General features: G+C 41.2%; 1 protein-coding gene across 2 annotated transcripts in view; it reads right to left on the bottom strand.

Moving 5' to 3' along the window:
- The window catches only part of LOC126427355 (cdc42 homolog), a 52775-nt gene that overhangs the window by 19422 nt on the left and 12602 nt on the right, over positions 1-20751 (bottom strand). For both annotated transcript variants that reach the window (XM_050089689.1, XM_050089688.1), the window contains exons 4-5: positions 10595-10704; positions 4695-4892 (exon numbers count right to left, since the gene is read on the bottom strand). In XM_050089689.1, the coding sequence (XP_049945646.1) occupies positions 4695-4892; positions 10595-10704 (308 nt within the window). The remainder of the gene's footprint in view (positions 1-4694; positions 4893-10594; positions 10705-20751) is intronic.

The raw sequence follows: 20751 nt of genomic DNA, 5'->3' as shown, positions 1-20751 counted from the left end.
ATGTGACTCCACAACCAATTGTTTCAGAAGCAGAATCTCAATGCAATTTGTAACAAAACTGACTCAGTACATTTCTTTATGTCAACAAGCTGTTCAAAGCTGATCGATCGAGAGGGGTTACGGGACTAAATGGCAAGGTCATCATCAGTTCTGTGATTCAAAAGTGACACGAAGTTAGGTAAAGGCGTGCAGTCAGGGGGGGTCAAACAATCAAGTGAGGAAGCTAAATATACACACAGTAGAAAGCACAAAAGAGTAGGCCACATCTAAAAACTGTAAAACCAGAGAGATGAAAGAGTGGTCTTTGCACAGGGGAGTGGTCAGGGGTACCAGACCCAGAAAACACAAAGAGAGGCCCCAATCACAGCCACAGCCACCCTGCCCCTTATAACTGAAAGTAAAAAACCACAATAATGACTTTTCTTTCTTCTCAGCTGAGCAATATACCAGCCATAAACAGCGTTTAACCACAATTTTTAAACATTGATAATTTTTATAGAATGATATTCATATAATTAACACACTTTGAAATATTAAGTATTCTTAAATTTGTGACTGATAAAACTCCAATAAAATTAAATTTCAATGACAGGTTAAAAATGCAGAACTCCCCTGGATTTTATGGAATTCCCTGGTATATCTCTGGTTTCTCCAGATAAAACATAATTCCCCGAGAATTCCAGGTTTTCCAGAAGAATCATCACCCTGATCTATCTCTACTACGATTGGTCATTACCATTCGTGTTAATCAGCCTCGATACGGATGTCAGGTAGATGACACTGTGTTTGTGTAATGGACTTCTATAGCCCACTCCACTAACAGTGTCTGACAGGAACACATGGCAGCACTGTATAAGTTCAGAAAATCACTGAGATTAAAGTCCTTAATATAGAATGTGAAACGTCCAATTGCTTTCACGAAAGGCCGAAGAAGGTGTACAAAACCGCTACTGTAGATGTCAGCGCTCGTACTGGGACGGTCTCGCCGCTGTAGAGAGCCAGTGCAGTGTGGAGCAGAGCACCCGGGCCGTGACTGCAACATCTCCACGGAACATACAACGATCAATCGGACCATCTGTAGCAACAGCCGGCTAACTACAGACAAATTTGTCACCAGTTATCCACCAGTAAACAGTGTGATGGCCATAATCAAAAATACTGGGCTACTCCAAAATTTGTGCACTCACCAGAATAAAGAGGCAAATAAAATGACTATATACAATCTGTTGCTCCACTAGACTTACAACTGTTCAGCCCATTCTGAGATCATCAGGGACATCACTTTGAAGACGGGAAAACTTTGAAAAAGTCTGAGTGCCAGGATAGTGATTTTTACCACACAGATATACGTGCTCTCGTTTTGAGGTAGAAGAATGACTGTTGCCGAGGATGTGGCGATTGTAATGCAAAGTGGAAAATGAATGGTGAATGTTTTGAATGTTATCCTATGTACTAATATCCAAGAATTTCATGGTAAAAATCAGAAAACTATACGCCTGCACGCAAATACGCAATAATCTCAGCGCTGTCCCAACTTTTGGAAGCACTCCTGGAAGTCTATAGGGTGAAGGGTGTTCAGGACCTGATGCGATTCCAAAAGCGTGTCTTCAATCGAGTCAAAAAGGTCACTCTTTCAATGCGATTTCCACCTTCGGACACAGGTAGAAGTCACACGGGGCTAGGTCTAGTGCGAAGGGAGGACGGGGGACTGCTGCCTCGTCGCTTCCGGCCAGGAATTCCTTCGCGACGACCGAAGTGAGCAGGGAAGCGTCGTCACGGTGTACCGACCGGTCTTTCTTTTTCCACAACTCTGGCCATTTGCACTGAACATTTTCCATCAGTCGCCTCAAAACCTCACAGTAAAAACTGCCTGTCAACAGTCTGACAAGGTGGAACAAACTCCTTATGCGCTATTCCCCGAATGTCTAAAAAATTATCAGCACCGGCTTCACGTCGCTGCGAACTCGCCGAGCTTTTTTCGGCCTCGAAGAAGGTGACTTTTCCACTGTGATGCCTGCAGCTTCCTTTCAATATCAAAGATTCGTCACCTGTTATGACTCTGGATAATAATTTTTGGACACGCTCGAACTATTTGTTGCAGCTCAGTGAACACTTGCACTCCGACGTCTCGCCGGCCGATGCCGAGAAGGTGACAAAGTTCACTTCAATTCGTCTCGTGTTCAGTTCGTCGGCTAGAATTCGTCGACACGTAGTGTACGACAGTAAAGTCTGTTACAAACCTCGTGAACTGTCTGCTTTCAGTCTTCGTGAATTATCTCACAAATCTCTATTCCCGGTGTTGTGAGCGTTGACTACTGACAAGGACAACTGGCATCTTCCACAGATTCTCAGCCTTCCTCGAAGCGATCAATCCAGTCAAACGTTCTCGCTCGATTCGGTGTACTCTCGCCAAATGTGTCTGTCGGCAAGCAGTGGGCCTCCGCTGCAGTTTTCTTCCACTTTAAACACAATTTGATGCAAACCCATTGTTCCTCTACATTATCCATTTCCGATTCACAGAAGTGCTGAAACACACGGCAAAATGCACTACTAGAATCGACGACTACACACGGCAATTATGAAATTATGATGCAACTTTGTACAGCAGTAGGTGAGAAGTGTACTTCGAGACATCTAGTGGCCGAATGTTGTATTGCTACTGGTTTGACAGGAACAACGAAATTCTCGGGTATTTTATGTAGCACCTCATATATGGCATTGACTTTGCTTTTAAAATAAAAAAAGAATAAGAGGCATCACTTTCTGACTGGCCCTGTTACGCTCCAGCCCTAAGGGTTATCTACCTGTACAATGCGATACTGCGACAGCACACACACACAGCTGGTGCACAAAGTCAACAGTAAGGGGCCTATTGCAATCCCCTGATGTACTCTTCACATTAATTTCACGGTGTCTTACCATTAATGACCTGCAGAGGTCTGGAAACTCCGGATGATTAAAGTTGTGTGCTGGACTAGGACTCGAATCCCAAACTTTGCAGCCAGTACCAATACAGAACAGGGATGGAAAAACCAACCAGTTAATGCTGATGTAGGTATTTCAATTCTGAATAACTTGTATTTTTCGGTGTTTGTTTGGTCTCTGTCATAACAAGTGTTTTTATTTTATTTTTTTCCTAATAAGCACATAAAAAACATATCAATTAGTCACAGAAACAGTGCTAAGATCTTTCATTTTTAAATAAACCTCTTTCTTTTAATGATTAAGCTTTATCTGTAAAATTTGCATTGCTTTGAAATACAGGTTTGTTACAGACAATGGGAAAACTGATCAGAGATATTTTAATAACAGCACAGATGGAAACGAGTGGTGAACAGGTGCCTTAAGTATCGGTGCAGCACTGCTGAGATGATGATGTACCTGTTACTACGTGGTACGGCCTACTGGATGGTACGAGTGTAATGTGATGTACAAGCCTTGCCCCATTTTGTCTATATGGCAGTTTCTCACTACTGTTGATAGATATCAGTTCTATTACAGAATGGCACCATCCCTAGTCTCGAAGTATTTTACAAAGTGCAGTATTGACGAAGTACAAGGCTCCATTTGCTTTAAAAGATTAAAAATGGGAGAAGCTGAAACAGACTTGTGATACAACATAAGGAGAAAATTAGGAAATTTAACAATTTATTCATACTTGCAATAAAAATAAAAAGCAGCGGATCTGCTGCCCGAATTGAAGTAACGTGCCTTTATCTGCTCGTAGCCCTCGAAAACTGACAAATTAACAAATAGAATATAGTTCTCTGACCTTAGTTTTTACGCTATAGCATTGACTATTCATAACGTTCAAATAGAGGGATGATCCCACTATTTTTGAGAAGAGTTTTAAAAAAATCAGAATAACTAGGAGAATACTGGCAAATTTTTTGTAACAGTCAACCACTTATTGCTTTTTGACCAGTGAGCGGTGGATGGACAATGTCCTTTTTTTTCTATTTTCCTATTTAATTTGAGATTCTGACAGTGCGTATCTCAAAACTCAGTGCGTCAAAATTCTTTCAATGTTTGTTCGATTTCTACATTTATTACAGGAAATAATAGGAATAAAAAACTGAAAATCGGTTATTTCGAGTGGTTTTAACAGATAGTTAAACTAGTGTCAGGAAAGGAGAGATAACCAAAAACAGGTTGTTTCAGCAATAACTGCCATCCCTAGTACAGACTGAGGTATCTGGTAAGAACTCATAAGCCTCTCCCTCCTCACACTTTATCCCCTCCAGTACCACTTCTCCCATTTTCCAGGCTTCACAGAAACTCCGTTGCATACCTCGCAGACTACCACTTGCAGGAGGAGATGCTGCGAGGAGGGATGGGAGGGGGGAAGGTCCAGCCACAGCCTTAGGGCACTTTGCAGAACTTTTCTCTCCCTCTGCAGTACAGTGAGAGCTGTTACAAATCTTCTCAGCAGATTAAAACGGGGTGCCAGACCGGGTTCAGAACCCAGAACTCGTCACTCGTCCAGAGGCTCCACCCGAGCTACCCGGTCGAAACTCGTTACTCGCCCTCGCAGCTCCACTACTGTCGATACACATTTTCCGTAACCTTCGAAGTTCGGTCAGTAAGGAGCACCGTTCCTGGCTGGAGTCGCAGTCTGGCACACAGTTTTAATCTAACAGGAAGTTTCAAAACCAGAGAGCAAAAGATCCTGCCGGGCAGAGAGCGGCACCTACCTGCGTGAGCGCCGAGCACTCGACGTACTTGACGGCCTTCAGCTCCTTGGCGAGCTTCTCGCCCTGCTCGAAGCTCACCGGCTTCTGCTTGTTCTTGGCCAGCTTCTCGATGGTGGGCACGTCGTCTCGCAGGTCGATCTGGGTCCCCACCAGCAGGAACGGTGTCTTCTGGCAGTGGTGCGTGATCTCCGGCACCCACTGTGGACCACACCACACACTGTCAACCGCTGTGTACTTGCGAATGGAGTCAAATTCTCCCTTTCTATGCCCCCCTCCCACCACGTCTCAGTTGAAAGGTACGTACCATCCCACGTAAGAGATATCTACGGAATAATTATGAAAATAGGGTTCTCTCGAGCAAACACAAATTCTTCTCGTTTGACACCCAAACATGTTTCGGTGAAGTTTCATCGATGTCAGTGGATTCATTCGTTTTCCTAGCATTACACCACAAAATCCCCAATTCCTTAACCCTTTCAGACCCCACCGGCTACAACTGCAAGCGTTAAATTTTAGAGTGTATTAGCTGCAACGGAAATATTTTTCCTCAATGGAAACCTAGTGTGCACATCTGTGCACGCTTAGTCTTTACATCGTGCACAAGTGCTGCCAACAGCTGGGTGTTACTGTAAAAATATCAACAAATGCATGTGGCAGTGCACAACAGCATGTAACCCCAGAATTCACTGAAGTTGTTGGTTGGTTATACTTCACTGTATAAATGAATATTATTATTTGGCATGTTAAATATTGAATTATCGAAATATTTATTACAACAATGAATATTTCAAAATTAATTATTTTAGTCCCTAAACAGAAGCCAAGTGTACAAAGTATATTCATATACCTGTATAAATCTTGCATATAAAATCATTAAAAAATCACCTAAGAGCATTTGAACATTAAGAAAAATTTTCCTTCCTCCACAAAAAATTCTGGTCTGAAAGGGTTAAAGAATCAAACTCCCATCTACGACACAGCTTTAAACATCTGATTACAATTGAATTAATATATTAAATATTTGACAGTACACATGTAAGCGAGAGATAGTTTAGAGAAGGTATGAAACTATGCTTAAAGTTTGTTGGTAGCAACCAAGTGCTTTCATTATGAAACACAATAATGCAATCTGGGTAATTTGCACTCCATTTTAAGAAAAAGCAAGTTTTTCGTGCATCTCAATACTATCACATCATATCTCCTGAAGGAAGTAGGAACGATTCTAGAAACTAAAGGGCAGTCACTCTGATACCAAATTGTGCCAAGGTATACGAAAAGATCCTGGAGGGCAGAATCAGAACAAGGGTCGAGAACAAATTGAGAGAGGAACAGCACGACTTCAGACCTGTTGACTCGTATGTGCAGTGAGTCAGCTCCAGGAGCATCACTATGAATTTGGGAAAGACCTCGTGATGGTCTTTCTCAATATAGAAAAGGCATTTGATAGTGTCTGTATAAGAAAGGTCTGGGAAGCACTAGAAAAGAAGGGAGTGGAAAAAGAGTTAACAAGCAGAGTGGAGGAGACATACCGTGGAGTTGTGTGGAACTGGGAAATTAAAGTATGGACTGGGTCCAGCAAACAAATTGTGTGAAACATGGCAGTGCTTTGTCACCTTTCCTCATCATTGCGGTCTAGGAGTAGATAATAAGTAGGTGGTAAAAGAAATTGAACACGACAAGATGAACACAATGATGACTTGATGACATGGGGAAACAGGGAGGAGGAGATTCAGGAAGCAAGCATGTGAAGAAACAGAGACAGTATGGATTGAAATTTAATGTTAACAAATATGAGATCCTTGTTAAAACTAGAAAGAAAGTTAGACCACCTAGCAGAATAATGACTGGAGGTGAACAATTGAAGAAGGTGGACAGTGTCATATACTTAGGAAGTGTGATAGAGGAAGATGGAAGAAATGAGAAAGAGATAGTGAATGTGGCGGACAGTCAGAAAGATTGCTGCAAAGTGTTAAGAGCCTGGTTTGGAACAGAGATGGCCCACAAAAAGGCCATATGTATAGAAGTTACTACAGCCCAATACTGACCTACACGTCTACAACGTGGGTAATGAAGAAAAGAGAGAAGCAGATAGAAGGCATGAGGGATGAAGTTCCTCAGAAGCAGGATAGGAATAACAAGGAAAGACAGGGCGAGGAATGGAAGGGTAAGGGAAATGGCAAGAGGAACCCTTGCAGAGCAGGATAAAAACATCAAGGCTCAGATGGTACAGGCACTTCAAGACAATGGAAAAGAAGAGATTCCCAAGAAAATACACTAAATGGAAGAAAACAACCGAGATGAAGACCGAGGGATAGGCGACGAAAGTGTGGAGACGGGTGTCAGAGGGAAGAAAACTGTTCACAATGATCTCCAAGAAATGTGTGTTGAACAATGACTAATTATTCAGGCGTGTTTAGTGGTATATGTGGACACTGACGGCAAAATGTGATGTGAATACAGTCGGTAATAAAGAAATAATATATTGAACCATTGTGTCTGATGCTGAAGTTTCATTGCACGAATGTGGAAAATGAATGAGCAACAAACTTTTTTCCTTTCATCTTTTTGTGGGGGATGTCAGCAAGAAAATGTTTTGTACAGATTTGAAATTGTGTGTTTTAAACTTGTCTGAAGCTGCAGCATCGTCTCTGTCTCAAATACGGGATCAAAAAAGTCCCAATATCTGCTTGCCACCAGTTATGTTGCAGTAACGTTCCGCAAGGTTTCGGCTGGAACTGGGATATACGAAATGGCATAACAACATTCTCACTAGTGTGGAGGTCGAATGCTGCACTTACGTGTATTAAAAGAGAAGTGACGCACCGAGCTGACACGAGGCCATCTCCGACGAGAGAGGCCACTGCCTTTGTCTACCACTGTAATGATATGCACTTCAACCGGCTGCGCACTTTTTACCAATTGTTCAAATAAAAAATATACACGGAGATATAATTCGTCTAATGGAACTAGTCGAAACTCTGTTTGCATTGTGTCATATGCATTTTGCTTCTTTTTATTTTGAAGCACCTTGGTTACCTGTAATACATGATTTTGTATATAATAATTGTGTTATATAATAATTACCAATTTCTTACTGCACTAAAGTCTATTTTTTATTCTCTTGTCTCAGGTGACACAACTTCTTGTAGCACAAGTTTTCTCAGGTTAAATTATTATTTGTTCCTACATACAATTTGTGATTCTGTTAGAGCATATGCACAGTCCTGAATTGTACACATTTGGTCTGCTTACACAGGACGCCAACTTTCGGTGTTTTACATGTACATTATGACTTACCACCTCACTTCCACTGTTAACTCTGCTTTAATTTACTCTGCTTACTGTACACAGCATTTCCAGATGTTAGTCTGCGTTTTTCATTTGTCTTTTGTTTGTATTGTGGCATCCAGGTGTAATTTAAGATCCTTTTATTTTTGTGTTTTACAATCATCACAACACAAACAAAAGAAAAACGAAAAATGCAGTAATAATAGGAGCACTGCGCATAGTAAACACACCAAACGGAAACTCAGTCAACAGTGCAAGTGAGGTGTTAAGTCAGTATGTGTCTGTAAAGTACAAAAAAATGGACAGCCTGGATATGTAGACCAACTAAGTACAGCTCCAGGACGATATGCACAAATAAGACCACAAATCTTGAATGGGAACAGTGGTGGTTTAATGTCACGAAACTGGTCCTCTAAAAAGTTGGTCCTCGCCTAACAGGACAATAACAAAAAGCTATAAATTATTCACTGTCCAGTCACATTAAAGTGACCAGATGTCAAAAGCTTTAACAAACATCTTTTGCAGTGAGGACTGCTGCGAGATGCACAAGAAGAGTGTCAATGAGGTTCTGGAAGATACCGAAAGGGATGCGGAGACGTGTCGATTCCAGAGCTGTGGCCAGCTCTGCTAGATTTCTCAGCAGAACAACCCGATCGAGGTGTTTCCAGAGATTCTCGATCGGCTTTTAAGTCCGGAGAGTTTGGTGACTAGGGGAGTGCGGTAAATTCATCCCGGTGCTCTTCGAAGCACACACGTACACTGCGAGGCGCGTGACACGTCAGCAGATGCCACTGTGCCGAGGATAAGCGAACTGCGTATGGAGGTGGATGTGGTTCCCCAGGACACGTGCATCTGTGAGCTTCTCAAGAGTGACAAGATCACCAGGGAATACCACAAAAAAACATGTTGTCTCCCCTCCAGCCAAGACTCTTACGGTGATTGTCGGAGGGTGTTTGTTTCAGTCCAAGGGAGCATAAAACACGATTCGTTTGAAAGTCACCTGTCACTACACAGTGGACTTCCCGTCGCGGTGTCAGCAAGCAAATTCCAACCTCCGTTGCCGACGAACGGCAATTGGCACGGGTCACAAACGAGGTGCCTGCTGTAGAAAACTGTACACGGCAGTGTTTGCCGAGCTGACATTCGGAAGACACTGTCGGTAACTCCTCAGTTCACCTGAGCTGTCAGACGCTCGACAGTCACACGCACATTCACCCGCGTACATCTCCGCAGCCACCGTTCACCCCGTCATCTACGAACCGTAGTGCACCGCAGCTGCCTCGGCACTTTCAAATAGCAAATTTTGCCACAGTGACACGACAGCAGTTTACAAATTTAGCTGTTTTGGAAACGATCGTGCCCTATCTGATGTCAGACGAATAGCTCCATTTCCACAATACGATGACTGCACGGTTTTCCACAACCCCATACACACTATATATACGTTCAATTGCTACTGCTGCCACCTGCTGACCTGTGAGTAGTTATTGCACGGCGACATCAAGCAAACATCTCTGATAAAGTACGAGCAACTGAGGAACGACAAAAAACATAAAAAAGGCAAAATAACACACAGGAGTAGGAAGACAGCAAGAGGAAAACCAAATAATGTAAATTTATCGAAATAGTATGGCAAACATTTTGAACAAATGCTAAATGGAAGGAAACCTAACTTTTTGATCGATGTAAAAGGTGCAATACCTTAGGAATGGGACTACGAGTGTTACATCTCGCTGTTGAGCAATGCTGACAGTGGAGAGTAACGGGCTTTTGATCAGGACTGTACAGTCCACATTAACCCAGCAGTGCAAATTTCACCAGCAACAGCAGTGACTTGTCAATTTTACCACAGGTAGACTACAATTTGTAAGCAAAGTGGATCTGTTCAGCCACAGTTAACCATTTTCACACATTTCCGCCACTCGGCACTGCATACTGCAACGAGTCACAACACGGCGAGTAACACACGAGCCACTGCCACACGTGACACGGAAAACACCGTGTGTCTGGTCACTCCCGTTCGAATAATTAATGTTCACAGAGAAGGCAATCACTGTCACCCGGTGGGCCACAGATCGTAAACACGACCATTAAACTTTGTTTCGCACACTGGCTGGTATTCTCAAATGAAGATGCTCTACACACTGCTTCAGTGTACTCCAACACGGTCACCGCCCAGTATACAAACTGTGTTCATAAATTCCAGTGACCTTTCTGTCAGAGACAAGCCGAAAGGATAGGACGCACCGCTCCACGTCGTAACGCGAGCTACGAGTGCTTTTCTGAACGAGTGACACGCACATGCTGTGTCTGCAGAGGCAAATTTCCTCAGTTTCAAAAACGGTACCCCCAAAACAACCGAAAATAGTGTACATTTTTATATTGTGTTCCCTTCAGAACTGTTTGCCTGTCACCACCTGATTTACAATCTTTTCCACCTCAACCGCCCACACGAAGTACGATAAGTCAATTTACTTAAACATAAGTCAAAAACAGATAACTAGTTTCAACACATTTTCCCTCCATATTTAACAGGTGCAGTCACAAAAGGTACCAAAACAATAGCAAACATAAGCTTAAAAAAGCTCGTACACCGATTAACTAATACGTACCTTCTCCTTCACATTTTCAAACGAAGACGGAGAGACTACCGAGAAACATACGAGGAAAACATCCGTCTGCGGATAGCTCAGTGGTCTCAGCCTATCGTAGTCCTCCTGACCTGCAAAGACAATTACCTCATTGCAATCAATCGTAGCCACAAGCATTCTCGGCAGTGGCAAAAATAATTTTATAATCACAAGATGCACTTTGAGAGAATCCCTCTGACACAGTGCACAGCACATACACATTATGCCAAAATGCATCTCATCACGATAAATAAAGTTATTTTAGCAATCGAGACAAGTGTCTATATGGTTGGAGAGCTCCTTACTTTTTGTCCAATGTGAGAAAGTACGAAAAATATCTATTTATAGTTTTCTAGATGCATAAGTCCCAAGAAAACTTTCCCAGAAATGTAATCACAAGAAAACATATTACAAATAACTGCAGTATTAGAGCAAATGGACCACTTCCTTCTTCAGCTGCACTATTTGTAAATTATACCTACAGCTTACAAAGTTGCAGGGACATGTTACAACAATTTTTGTTATTCCACCAATGTAAAGATTGTACAAGCAACTACGGACTCTTCTGCTTACGATAGTTAATATTTTGATCTTATGAATACTCCATCCAGACATACAAACACGTTCTCTTACACAATGGACTGCACGCACAGACATACTGAAATACGAAACGTGCTCAACAGTAAACTACAGTTTCTGCCACTGCCACACCCAGTACGTAACCCTGGAGAAGCCGAATGCAGCTAATTTTAGTAGCAACCAGAGAGTGGACTTTAAGTAGAAGAATAATGTGCACAGATCATGGGTACACCGCACCATAACACACCATTACTTACTCCCCTTCCCCCAACACATGGTCACATGCACACTTGCTTAAGTCTGATCTTCTGCCACACACATCTGCAGCCACCCTCCTCTGAGTGGCTCCTTTCTGTGCTTCCCCTGTGCTCCGTCACTCTAGCCCCTCCAGCCACCAATTTCCCATCACCCCCCCCCCCCCCCCCCCCCATCACTAGCTACCTACTTCCTAACTTTCTTCTTTTAATTACTCAATGTTATTAAAGAAAGATAAGGCTTCAAATTTCCTTAAATTACATACACAACATATATAGTGACCGTAATGACACTCCAGGGCATAAGGCAAATTCCAACATCTTCTTACTAACGAATGATACTAGCAACAACAGTAATTTACACACTGTTGTTGTTGTGGTCTTCAGTCCTGAGACTGGTTTGATGCAGCTCTCCATGCTACTCTATCCTGTGAAAGTTTCTCAATCTCCCAGTACCTACTGCAACCTACATCCTTCTGAATCTGCTTAGTGTATTCATCTCTTGGTCTCCCTCTACGATTTTTACCCTCCACGCTGCCCTCCAATGCTAAATTTGTGATCCCTTGATGCCTCAGAACATGTCCTAACAACCGATCCCTTCTTCTTGTCAAGTTGTGCCACAAAATCCTCTTCTCCCCAATTCTATTCAATACCTCCTCATTAGCTATGTGATCTACCCATCTAATCTTCAGCATTCTTCTGTAGCACCACATTTCAAAAGCTTCTATTCTCTTCCTGTCCAAGCTATTTATCGTCCACGTTTCACTTCCATACATGGCTACGCTCTATACAAATACTTTCAGAAACGACTTCCTGACACTTAAATCTGTACTCGATGTTAACAAATTTTTCTTCTTCAGAAACGCTTTCCTCACCATTGCCAGTCTACATTTTATATCCTCTCTACTTCGACCAACATCAGTTATTTTGCTCCCCAAATAGCAAAAACTCCTTTACCACTTTAAGTGTCTCATTTCCTAATCTAATTCCTGCAGCATCACCCGACTTAATTTGACTACATTCCATTATCCTTGTTTTGCTTTTGTTGATGTTCATCTCATACTCTCCTTTCGAGACACTGTCCATTTCATTCAACTGCTCTTCCAGGTCCTTTGCTGTCTCTGACACAATTACAATGTCATCAGCGAACCTGAAAGTTTTTATTTCTTCTCCAAATTTTTCTTTTGTTTCCTTTATTGCTTGCTCAATATACAGACTGAATAACATTGGGGAGAGGCTATAACCCTGTCTCACTCCCTTCCCAACCACTGCTTCCCTTTCGTGTCCCTCGACTCTTATAACTGCCATCTGGTTTCTGTACAAATTGTAAATAGCCTTCTGCTCCCAGTATTTTACCCCTGCCACCTTTAGAATTTGAAAGAGAGTATTCCAGTCAATATTGTCGAAAGCTTTCTCTAAGTCTACAAATGCTAGAAATGTAGGTTTGCCTTTCCTTAATCTATTTTCTAAAATAAGTCTTAGCGTCAGTATTGCCCCACATGTTCCAACATTTCTGCGGAATCCACACTGATCCTCCCCGAGGTCGGCTTCTACCAGTTTTTCCATTCGTCTGTAAAGAATTCGCGTTAGTATTTTGCAGCTGTGACTTATTAAACTGATAGTTCGGTAATTTTCACATCTGTCAACACCTGCTTTCTTTGGTATTGGAATTATTATATTCTTCTTGAAGTCTGAACATTATTCAATGTTATTAAAGAAAGATAAGGCTTCAAATTTCCTTAAATTACATACACAACATATATACTGACCGTAATGATACTCCAGGGGATAAGGCAAATTCCAATGTCTTCTTACTAACGAACGATACTAGCAACAACAGTAATTTACACATTATGAAGAGAATAACATAAAAATATGTCTAATATAAATATTCAGATATTGTCTTTTCATTTTATTTTATTATACACGGAGAGAACTACACCGAGTGACGATGTGCGTCTTCATCGAGAGACTGAAGGCTCGGCGACATAGCGAGAGGAATTCTAGTCGGTAGGAGTTACCGACGTATTTAAAGGACGAGAAAATATATTTAATGTCAAATTATAACTGGTGCAGAAAGTTTACCTTTGAAATGTTATTTACAGGACATAACATGTTTTGATAGTAAAGAAGTAATCAAAGCTTTGATGATGGAATCCAGGAAATCAACAAGGGAAATACATCTTAACAAAAATGCTTGTGCCACAAAAGCAAGAGAACTTCAGACAGTACGTTACACTACACTACACTTCAAAGTGACACAGTGTGACGGGTCCAAAAGTAACGTAAAAGTTTTAAGTGTCGTCACAGACGTTACATCATCTTAATTTCTTGTACTAACAGCAGTGAGATAAGGTGGAGAATTGAAAGTATGTTAGCATAAGGTTTTTCTTGTGTGTTCATAAGAAAAGAAAAAGAAGAAGAAGAAGAAGAAGAAGAAGGTTATACCGGTGCTGTGGCACTAGCCGCCAGTAGTAGTGAGGGACCAAAGATGGCAAAGTTGCACTCTCCACCAGCAGTAGCAATCCATGGTGAAGATCATACATCCGCTGGAGCTGGTCACGCAACCAGTACCAAAAAGCTGCAGAATATAATGAATTAATAGTAAAAGTAATAACAGCAGTTGGCAGAGCACTTGCCCACAAAAGGCAAAGGTCCCGAGTTCAAGTCTCGGTCTGGCACATAGTTTTCATCTGCCAGAAGTTTCGTATCAGTGCACACTTTGCTGCAGAGTGAAAATCTCATTCTAATAACAGCATTGTACGTTTGTTTCACGAATGGTTCCTAGATAGTTTTATACATGGGCAAACAGTCAGTGGTGTACCAGACCTTGAACATGCCAGATCTTTTACAGAGTAATGGAGTTACAGCAGATGAGACTAACTAGTGAGCTGTCGTGCCAATGGTCACTGTTATCTGTTCGGTTGGGGCTATTCAGAGTATTAGTTTCTGGGTAAGTATTTAAGGAGACATCGGTATGTCTAAGGTTAACACTGACTACCAGTGGTGGTTCCACGGTGCACTGAATTCTGGTCACTGTTATTAAGTTCCGATCAATGACAGAAAATCCCTGTAGGCAGCTGTAGGTCTCACAGGCTTTAAGAACTGATTGGTAGTTTAGTATGATGTAGTAAGTGGTGTACCTGGAACAGACACTGATACCTGGCACTTGGCTTACTCTACAATCAGTCATCATACTGACTGGTTCCATGCATATTAACTAATATCCTGTTTGTGAGCCAAGGAATTTGGGCGTTTGAGATGTGTGTAATTAAACAATGGAAAATCCAGGATGGAATAATGACAATATTACAAAAAGAATAGGTTGTTGCTCACTGTACAGTGAACAGATGTTCAGTAGGACACAGGCATCTTTTGTTGTGCCTATGGTGAGTAGCAATATATATATTTTTATAGTACTGTTATACATGCTATTAGGTGGTCAGCACACTGCAGCGTGAGTATTGCAATTTTGTTGACCAAACTGGCACACATTGAAGTAACAGCTGTAATGGGGATATGTGGATTTAGAATTCTTGTTGAACAGAGGACTCGGATTTAATTAATTTACAAACAGTCACTAGTATTTGTGATAGCGATATTCTGAAGTTGTGGCCGTACGGTGGAAGCTGCTCATTAATTGTCGAGTATTTCCCAATAATAGACAAAAACAGTACCCAACTGCAATCATTTGAGTAAATACAAGATGAAGGTACTACTACTTTCAGCTATACGTGACGAATGGCTTTAATAAGCGGGGCACAATCGTGGGTTTGCGTAGAGCCAACACCGTAGAGGCTAAAATCTTTTTTGCATTATTTTAGTTAAGGCCCAAAAAGTTACTGGTGTGTAGGCTTTTCGTTTCATTTCTTTTTTTATTAATTACCACTATTTCTCACGGGTTAACTTTTGATAGCACCTGTTCACTTGTATCATCGTCATGCAGATGAAATAAAGATCTACAAATTACTGATAGGAAATAAATATAATTTTCCACTGAAATGGATTAAAGACCCCAACAGGAGAACAGAAATATCTTTATTATTTGAAAGATAAACAAAAATAAAGAATAATAGAAACTGAAAAAAAACATGCTAAAGAAACAATATTTTATTGAAGAAAGTATAGCAGCTGTTATCAAATATTAGATTTTGGCAAAGGTGTCACAGATATCTTTGATTAAGAAGGATTAGGATGAGAATTTTATTAGAAGTTTTGCACCTTCAATTAATAACATGGAGTTGTTATACTGTCAGCATAGGTATAATGACTAACAGTTTTATCTTATAAAAGAAAGAGAATAAGAATTTATGTAAGTTAACAAGAGACAAATACAATAGTCAAGTCAAAGCCTACAAATACATTGCTGGATTAGTCATAAACTATACCTATTGGCATTAGTAACTGAGAAACTGGAGAGGTTTTGCAAAGCATGTTTCGTGAATAAAAGTACATAAATAATTGGTAGGTTATTATTTCAAGCTTAGCAACTTGTGTATAATTAAGATATGATGATCAAAAATAAACAAATACTACATTATTAATGGAATTTTTTCACCTAGTCAGTGATGCGTGCATAGTCTCTCTTAACATCAAAACCCACTATTGAAATAAGCATAAGATTTAATTATCCAAGGATCTCGATGTAGTGGTCAATCCATTAAGATTTTGTTCACATAACTCACTAGAATTAATAGACATTACTGGAAAGCTAGTAGTCTACAGTTTGCAGCAGGCTCGTTACCGAACTACTCGTGCGAGCTCGCTCGTGCCCACAACTCATCAGTGAGCGACCGACTGGCACACAGAGAGTAATGCTGGATGATGGGGAGGAGAAGGAGAAGGAAGAGGAACCTGAACAAGACAGCTCGACACGAGAAACTACTGTCAACAAATCTATTCTGCGACTGCTAACGTTTGTTCTACGGAGATGTACCATTCTGCTGTTGTTAATTATGCCATTCGTGGCACACTGATTTCCCAAGAATATTACATTGATGAGAAATGACAATGGAATGTAATTTACATTTTTTTTAAACTGGTGATCTGAAGAATGTGGCGCAGCTACGTACACGTAGAGCATCACTCCACGATGACAAGCACAGTGACAGCATGCTCAGATATACTGTGTCATGTACAATACTGTGTGTTGTGTTGTTTTTTGATTTTCAACTCAGGATGTTATTTCACGCTTCACATATTACAGAATCTGCAAACCCGGAAAGGTTGCTCATCCAGGTCTCCGAATCGAGAGCCACGATACGGTGGCCGATACGAGCTTCTGAATGTCTTCTCTAACTGATTACGGCCGGAGGTACGTACCTCGAATAGAGAGATGATGGTGCCCAATCCGAAGCCGTATACCTCGTCTCCTGATGTGACAACTCGTATGAACCCGTAAACATTATCTCGTGGAGCCGGGGAGTGTCTGAGGTTCCGTAACCTGCCACTCGAGCCCATCAAGTTCTGATGTGAAGCACCTGTTTTCCTGGAGTTACTTCAGGCTCTCTGTGCAGTGCTCAGTCTGATACAATGTAAGCAGATTCTAACAACTGTGACCGTTCCGACACGTCGAATGCAAGTTTGCCAGACAGTTACCTATTCGAAGCATCGGCCGGTTTAGCAGGCACCGAGTGCGTCCGTACTACTGCTTATCGTACAACAGTAGGCAGAACAGTAGAACATCCGCATCGTCAACTCGAGTCAGGCCTTTGGTGTCATGCCACACAAATTTGAATGGAGACTTTACCCACTGTGCTCCTCGACCTCCGTACATCATTTAAGAACGACCTGAAGGCTACAGCAGCTGTATTAGTGTACAGACAAACACTGTGCCTATCAGGGGAGTTCATACACATTGTGACAGATAACGCAGCAGATGCGTGAGAGTTATTCACCAAATTACAAATGCACATCTCCATCCACATCCGTACTCTGCAAACAACCGTGAGACGGATGGCAGAATGTACCAGTTATTAGGTTTTCTTCCAGTTCCATTCACACATTGAGCGAGGGAAGAATGATTGACAGAATGCCTCTCTGCGTGCAGTAATTATCCTAACTTATCCTCACAATCCCTGTGCGAGTGATATATAAGAAGTTTTAGTATATCCCCAGAGTAACCATTTAAAGCCTGTTCTTGAAGCTTTGTTAATAGACATTCTCGGGATAGTTTATGCCTGTCTTCAAGAATCTCCCATTTCAGTTCCTTCGGTATCTTTGGGGCACTCTCCCGAGGATTAAATAAACCTGTAATCATTCATGCTGCCCTTTTCTGTATATGTTTAATATCACCTGTTAGTCCTGTCTGGTACAGGTCTCCCGCACTTGAGCAATATTCTAGGATGTGTTGCACAAGTGCTTTGTGGGCAATCTCTTTTGTAGACATTCGACAGCTGCAGCCAGTGACATCTACAGAGCAAAGTGGAAGATTCCTGTTCATATTCGAAGACCTCTCCAGCTGCAACCGTGTATTCATACGGAATGACACGACGTGGAAGCCGCTGCAGCTGCCGTACGGCGGGCCGTACGAAGTGCTCGGTAGATGTGACAACACTTTCAAGATAGACATCAGAGATGTGCCTACCACCGTATCCATTGGAAGACTCAAATCTGCCTTCTACGATACGCGAGATGCGATGAAGACGGCCAGGCCTGCTCTCTGCCAAAGATAAAGATGCAGTACTGCAATTACACTTCCGCCAGGATGCCGATGAGATACGACAACTGACAGGTGCGGTATCAAAGAACGTGACGCCCAGTATAGCTCCCCCATAAAAAGCTGGTACCATCAAATTGGATAACAGAATACCTGGTTTCCAGAATACAATGACAAAGCATGCTGGACATTGTGTCCAATGCAACCTCAGATACTGCTGGCACTGGGGAGAGGGATTCATGTAGAGCACCACACCACAGCACAGCGGTTGTGTGCATAAATATTCTGTGACATGTAAAATTGTGTGTTTTGTGTTATTCTTTGATTTTCAACTTAATTTAGTATTCCATCCTTGATGTATTATGGAACCTGATGCACATATACATGTGAGTATCAATATAATGTGATTTAATATGTAGAAATAAATCACTGACTCTCAGAAGTTAACCACATACAACATATGATTTCTTACAACCGTCTTTTTTCAAACGATATTTAAATTTACATCAACTTTTATTTCTATTTTCGATACAGACCTTCTTGGCTGAAAGCTGTGTGTGTGTGTGTGTGTTGTTGACAAAGGCCCTACTAGCCAAAAGTCTTTTTGTTGTGTCTATCTGTGATTCAGAATATTTGCTATATGGTGAGTAGCAACTTTCCTTTTCACAATATTGTTACATTCCATCCTGGATTTTACATGGTTTAATATGTTATTCAAATAGAAAAAAGTGTACTGGGACAGCCTAATACTGTTTTATATGTACAGGGTACACCATTAGTAAATAACTTTGTCAAAGGGGAGTGGCCTTACTGTCACCGATCATAGGGTACAGTAGTATCACAGCTGTCTATTACTCCGGCACTGTGCAGCAGATACAACACACCGCATTTCCACATATTCACCAAGTCTTTGTAAACAACAGCCTAAACATTCTACCAGTCATTCAATTCCTCAACAATAGAAATCTGCTCCTCGGTGATGGAGCAATTTGAGAACTACTACGTGAACATTGTCACCATTGGAAAAATCTCTTCCCCGTGATATATTCTTTAAGCCCCCCAGATAGCTGGAAATCACACAGCACAAGATCAAGATTCCCTGACCACTGCCACCGACATCTGTGTGGTCTCTGTCATACTGTCAGCACCATTTTTCTAAGGGCGAACACAATGTTGCATACAGTTAGTGAGTAGCCAGAATTTCAAGGTGGATCTATATTGAATTTAGATGTTACGTCCCAAAGAATGGTAACATCCTGCACATTTCGACTTTTGGAGGACATTTCCAGTTGCCACACCATTTTACTCCCACACTGTGATGTGCCTGTTATCTGTACTGCAGCAGAACTTTCTACAAAACATATACTCTGTTCTGACAATGTGCCCCTCTTTTTGCGTAATGGTCTTAGCACGAGACAACTTGTGGAACTTACCCTCTGAAGTCTAAATGCACATGGACAGCAGTCTACTTTTGTCTTTGAATAAAAAATTTGCAATTGTACATACATAATATTGTTGCAGTATGTGAATGGAGGAAATAATTTATTTACTCTTTGATTATTTTTAATGTTTAAGTCAGTTCTTAAACTGCCACACACAAAAATGGAACATCACAGTGTTCATAATAGCAACTGTTACTGTTAATGGAAACTCCAGGTTGGAATATCAACAACATAGGAAAAGATAGATTGCTACTTACCATAAACATGACACATTAAGTTGCAGACAGGCACAATTAACACACACTTACACGTAAGCTTTTGGCCACAGCCTTCGTCAGGAAAACAAAGAGAAACTTGTGTGAATGAATGGTCTGTGTTTCTTCTTCTGACAAAGGCTGTGGCTGAAGGCTTATGTGTAAGTGTCTTAATTGTGCCCGTCTACAACATAATATGTCATCTTTAGAGTAATTAGCTATTTGCCTGGTACTGCTTTTGTTATACGTAAATCTCTTTTGCAAACGCACAGGTACCACAGTCCAGTGGAGATGCTTTGACAGAACAAATGCCAAAAGAAACTTTCACTAAAATTAATAATAGTTGGTAGTAAAAGGCAGGAAGTAAATACGAAAGAGAGAAAATTTCCAGGTGTACATACTGATAAGAACTTAAATCAGGACTCTCATATCTTTTCCAGTGGGAAACTGACAATTGCAGCCATAATCATGTCAGAAACTATTTCACACGAATCACCCAAGTACAAATGACAGCTCCACCAACACACTGCCTTTTATGCTTCGGTATGCGATACCACCACCATCCATACATGTGTATATCCCAATCCCATCACTTTTGTCACCTCAAGTGTACTGCAACCTGCTGATTATCCAAGTTAACACAGACCGAAGATTGCACAAATAACTGAGAACACAAATAATCCAAAACACACAATTTTTAATGGAAACTGCCATGGAAACTGCCATTTACTGCATTTACAAAACATGCTCCACATCACACCTAAAGTCCACTGTGGAAACTTATTTACACAATTAATGGCACCTCATTTACAAAATTATACTTAAAACGCATTCTGTTTTGGACCACTTGCTTTTGGTTAACTGAAGGAGAAATAATTTTCCATTTTATATGTTTCTGTTTTCCATGTCTTTTTCCTGACAATAGTTTGTATTTTACAGTCAAACCATCAGT

This window comes from Schistocerca serialis, chromosome 11 (genome assembly GCF_023864345.2).
Source record: "Schistocerca serialis cubense isolate TAMUIC-IGC-003099 chromosome 11, iqSchSeri2.2, whole genome shotgun sequence".
Taxonomy (NCBI): Eukaryota; Metazoa; Arthropoda; class Insecta; order Orthoptera; family Acrididae; genus Schistocerca; species Schistocerca serialis.
Note: the sequence above shows the minus strand (reverse complement) of the source record. Positions and strands in the feature narration are given on the sequence as shown.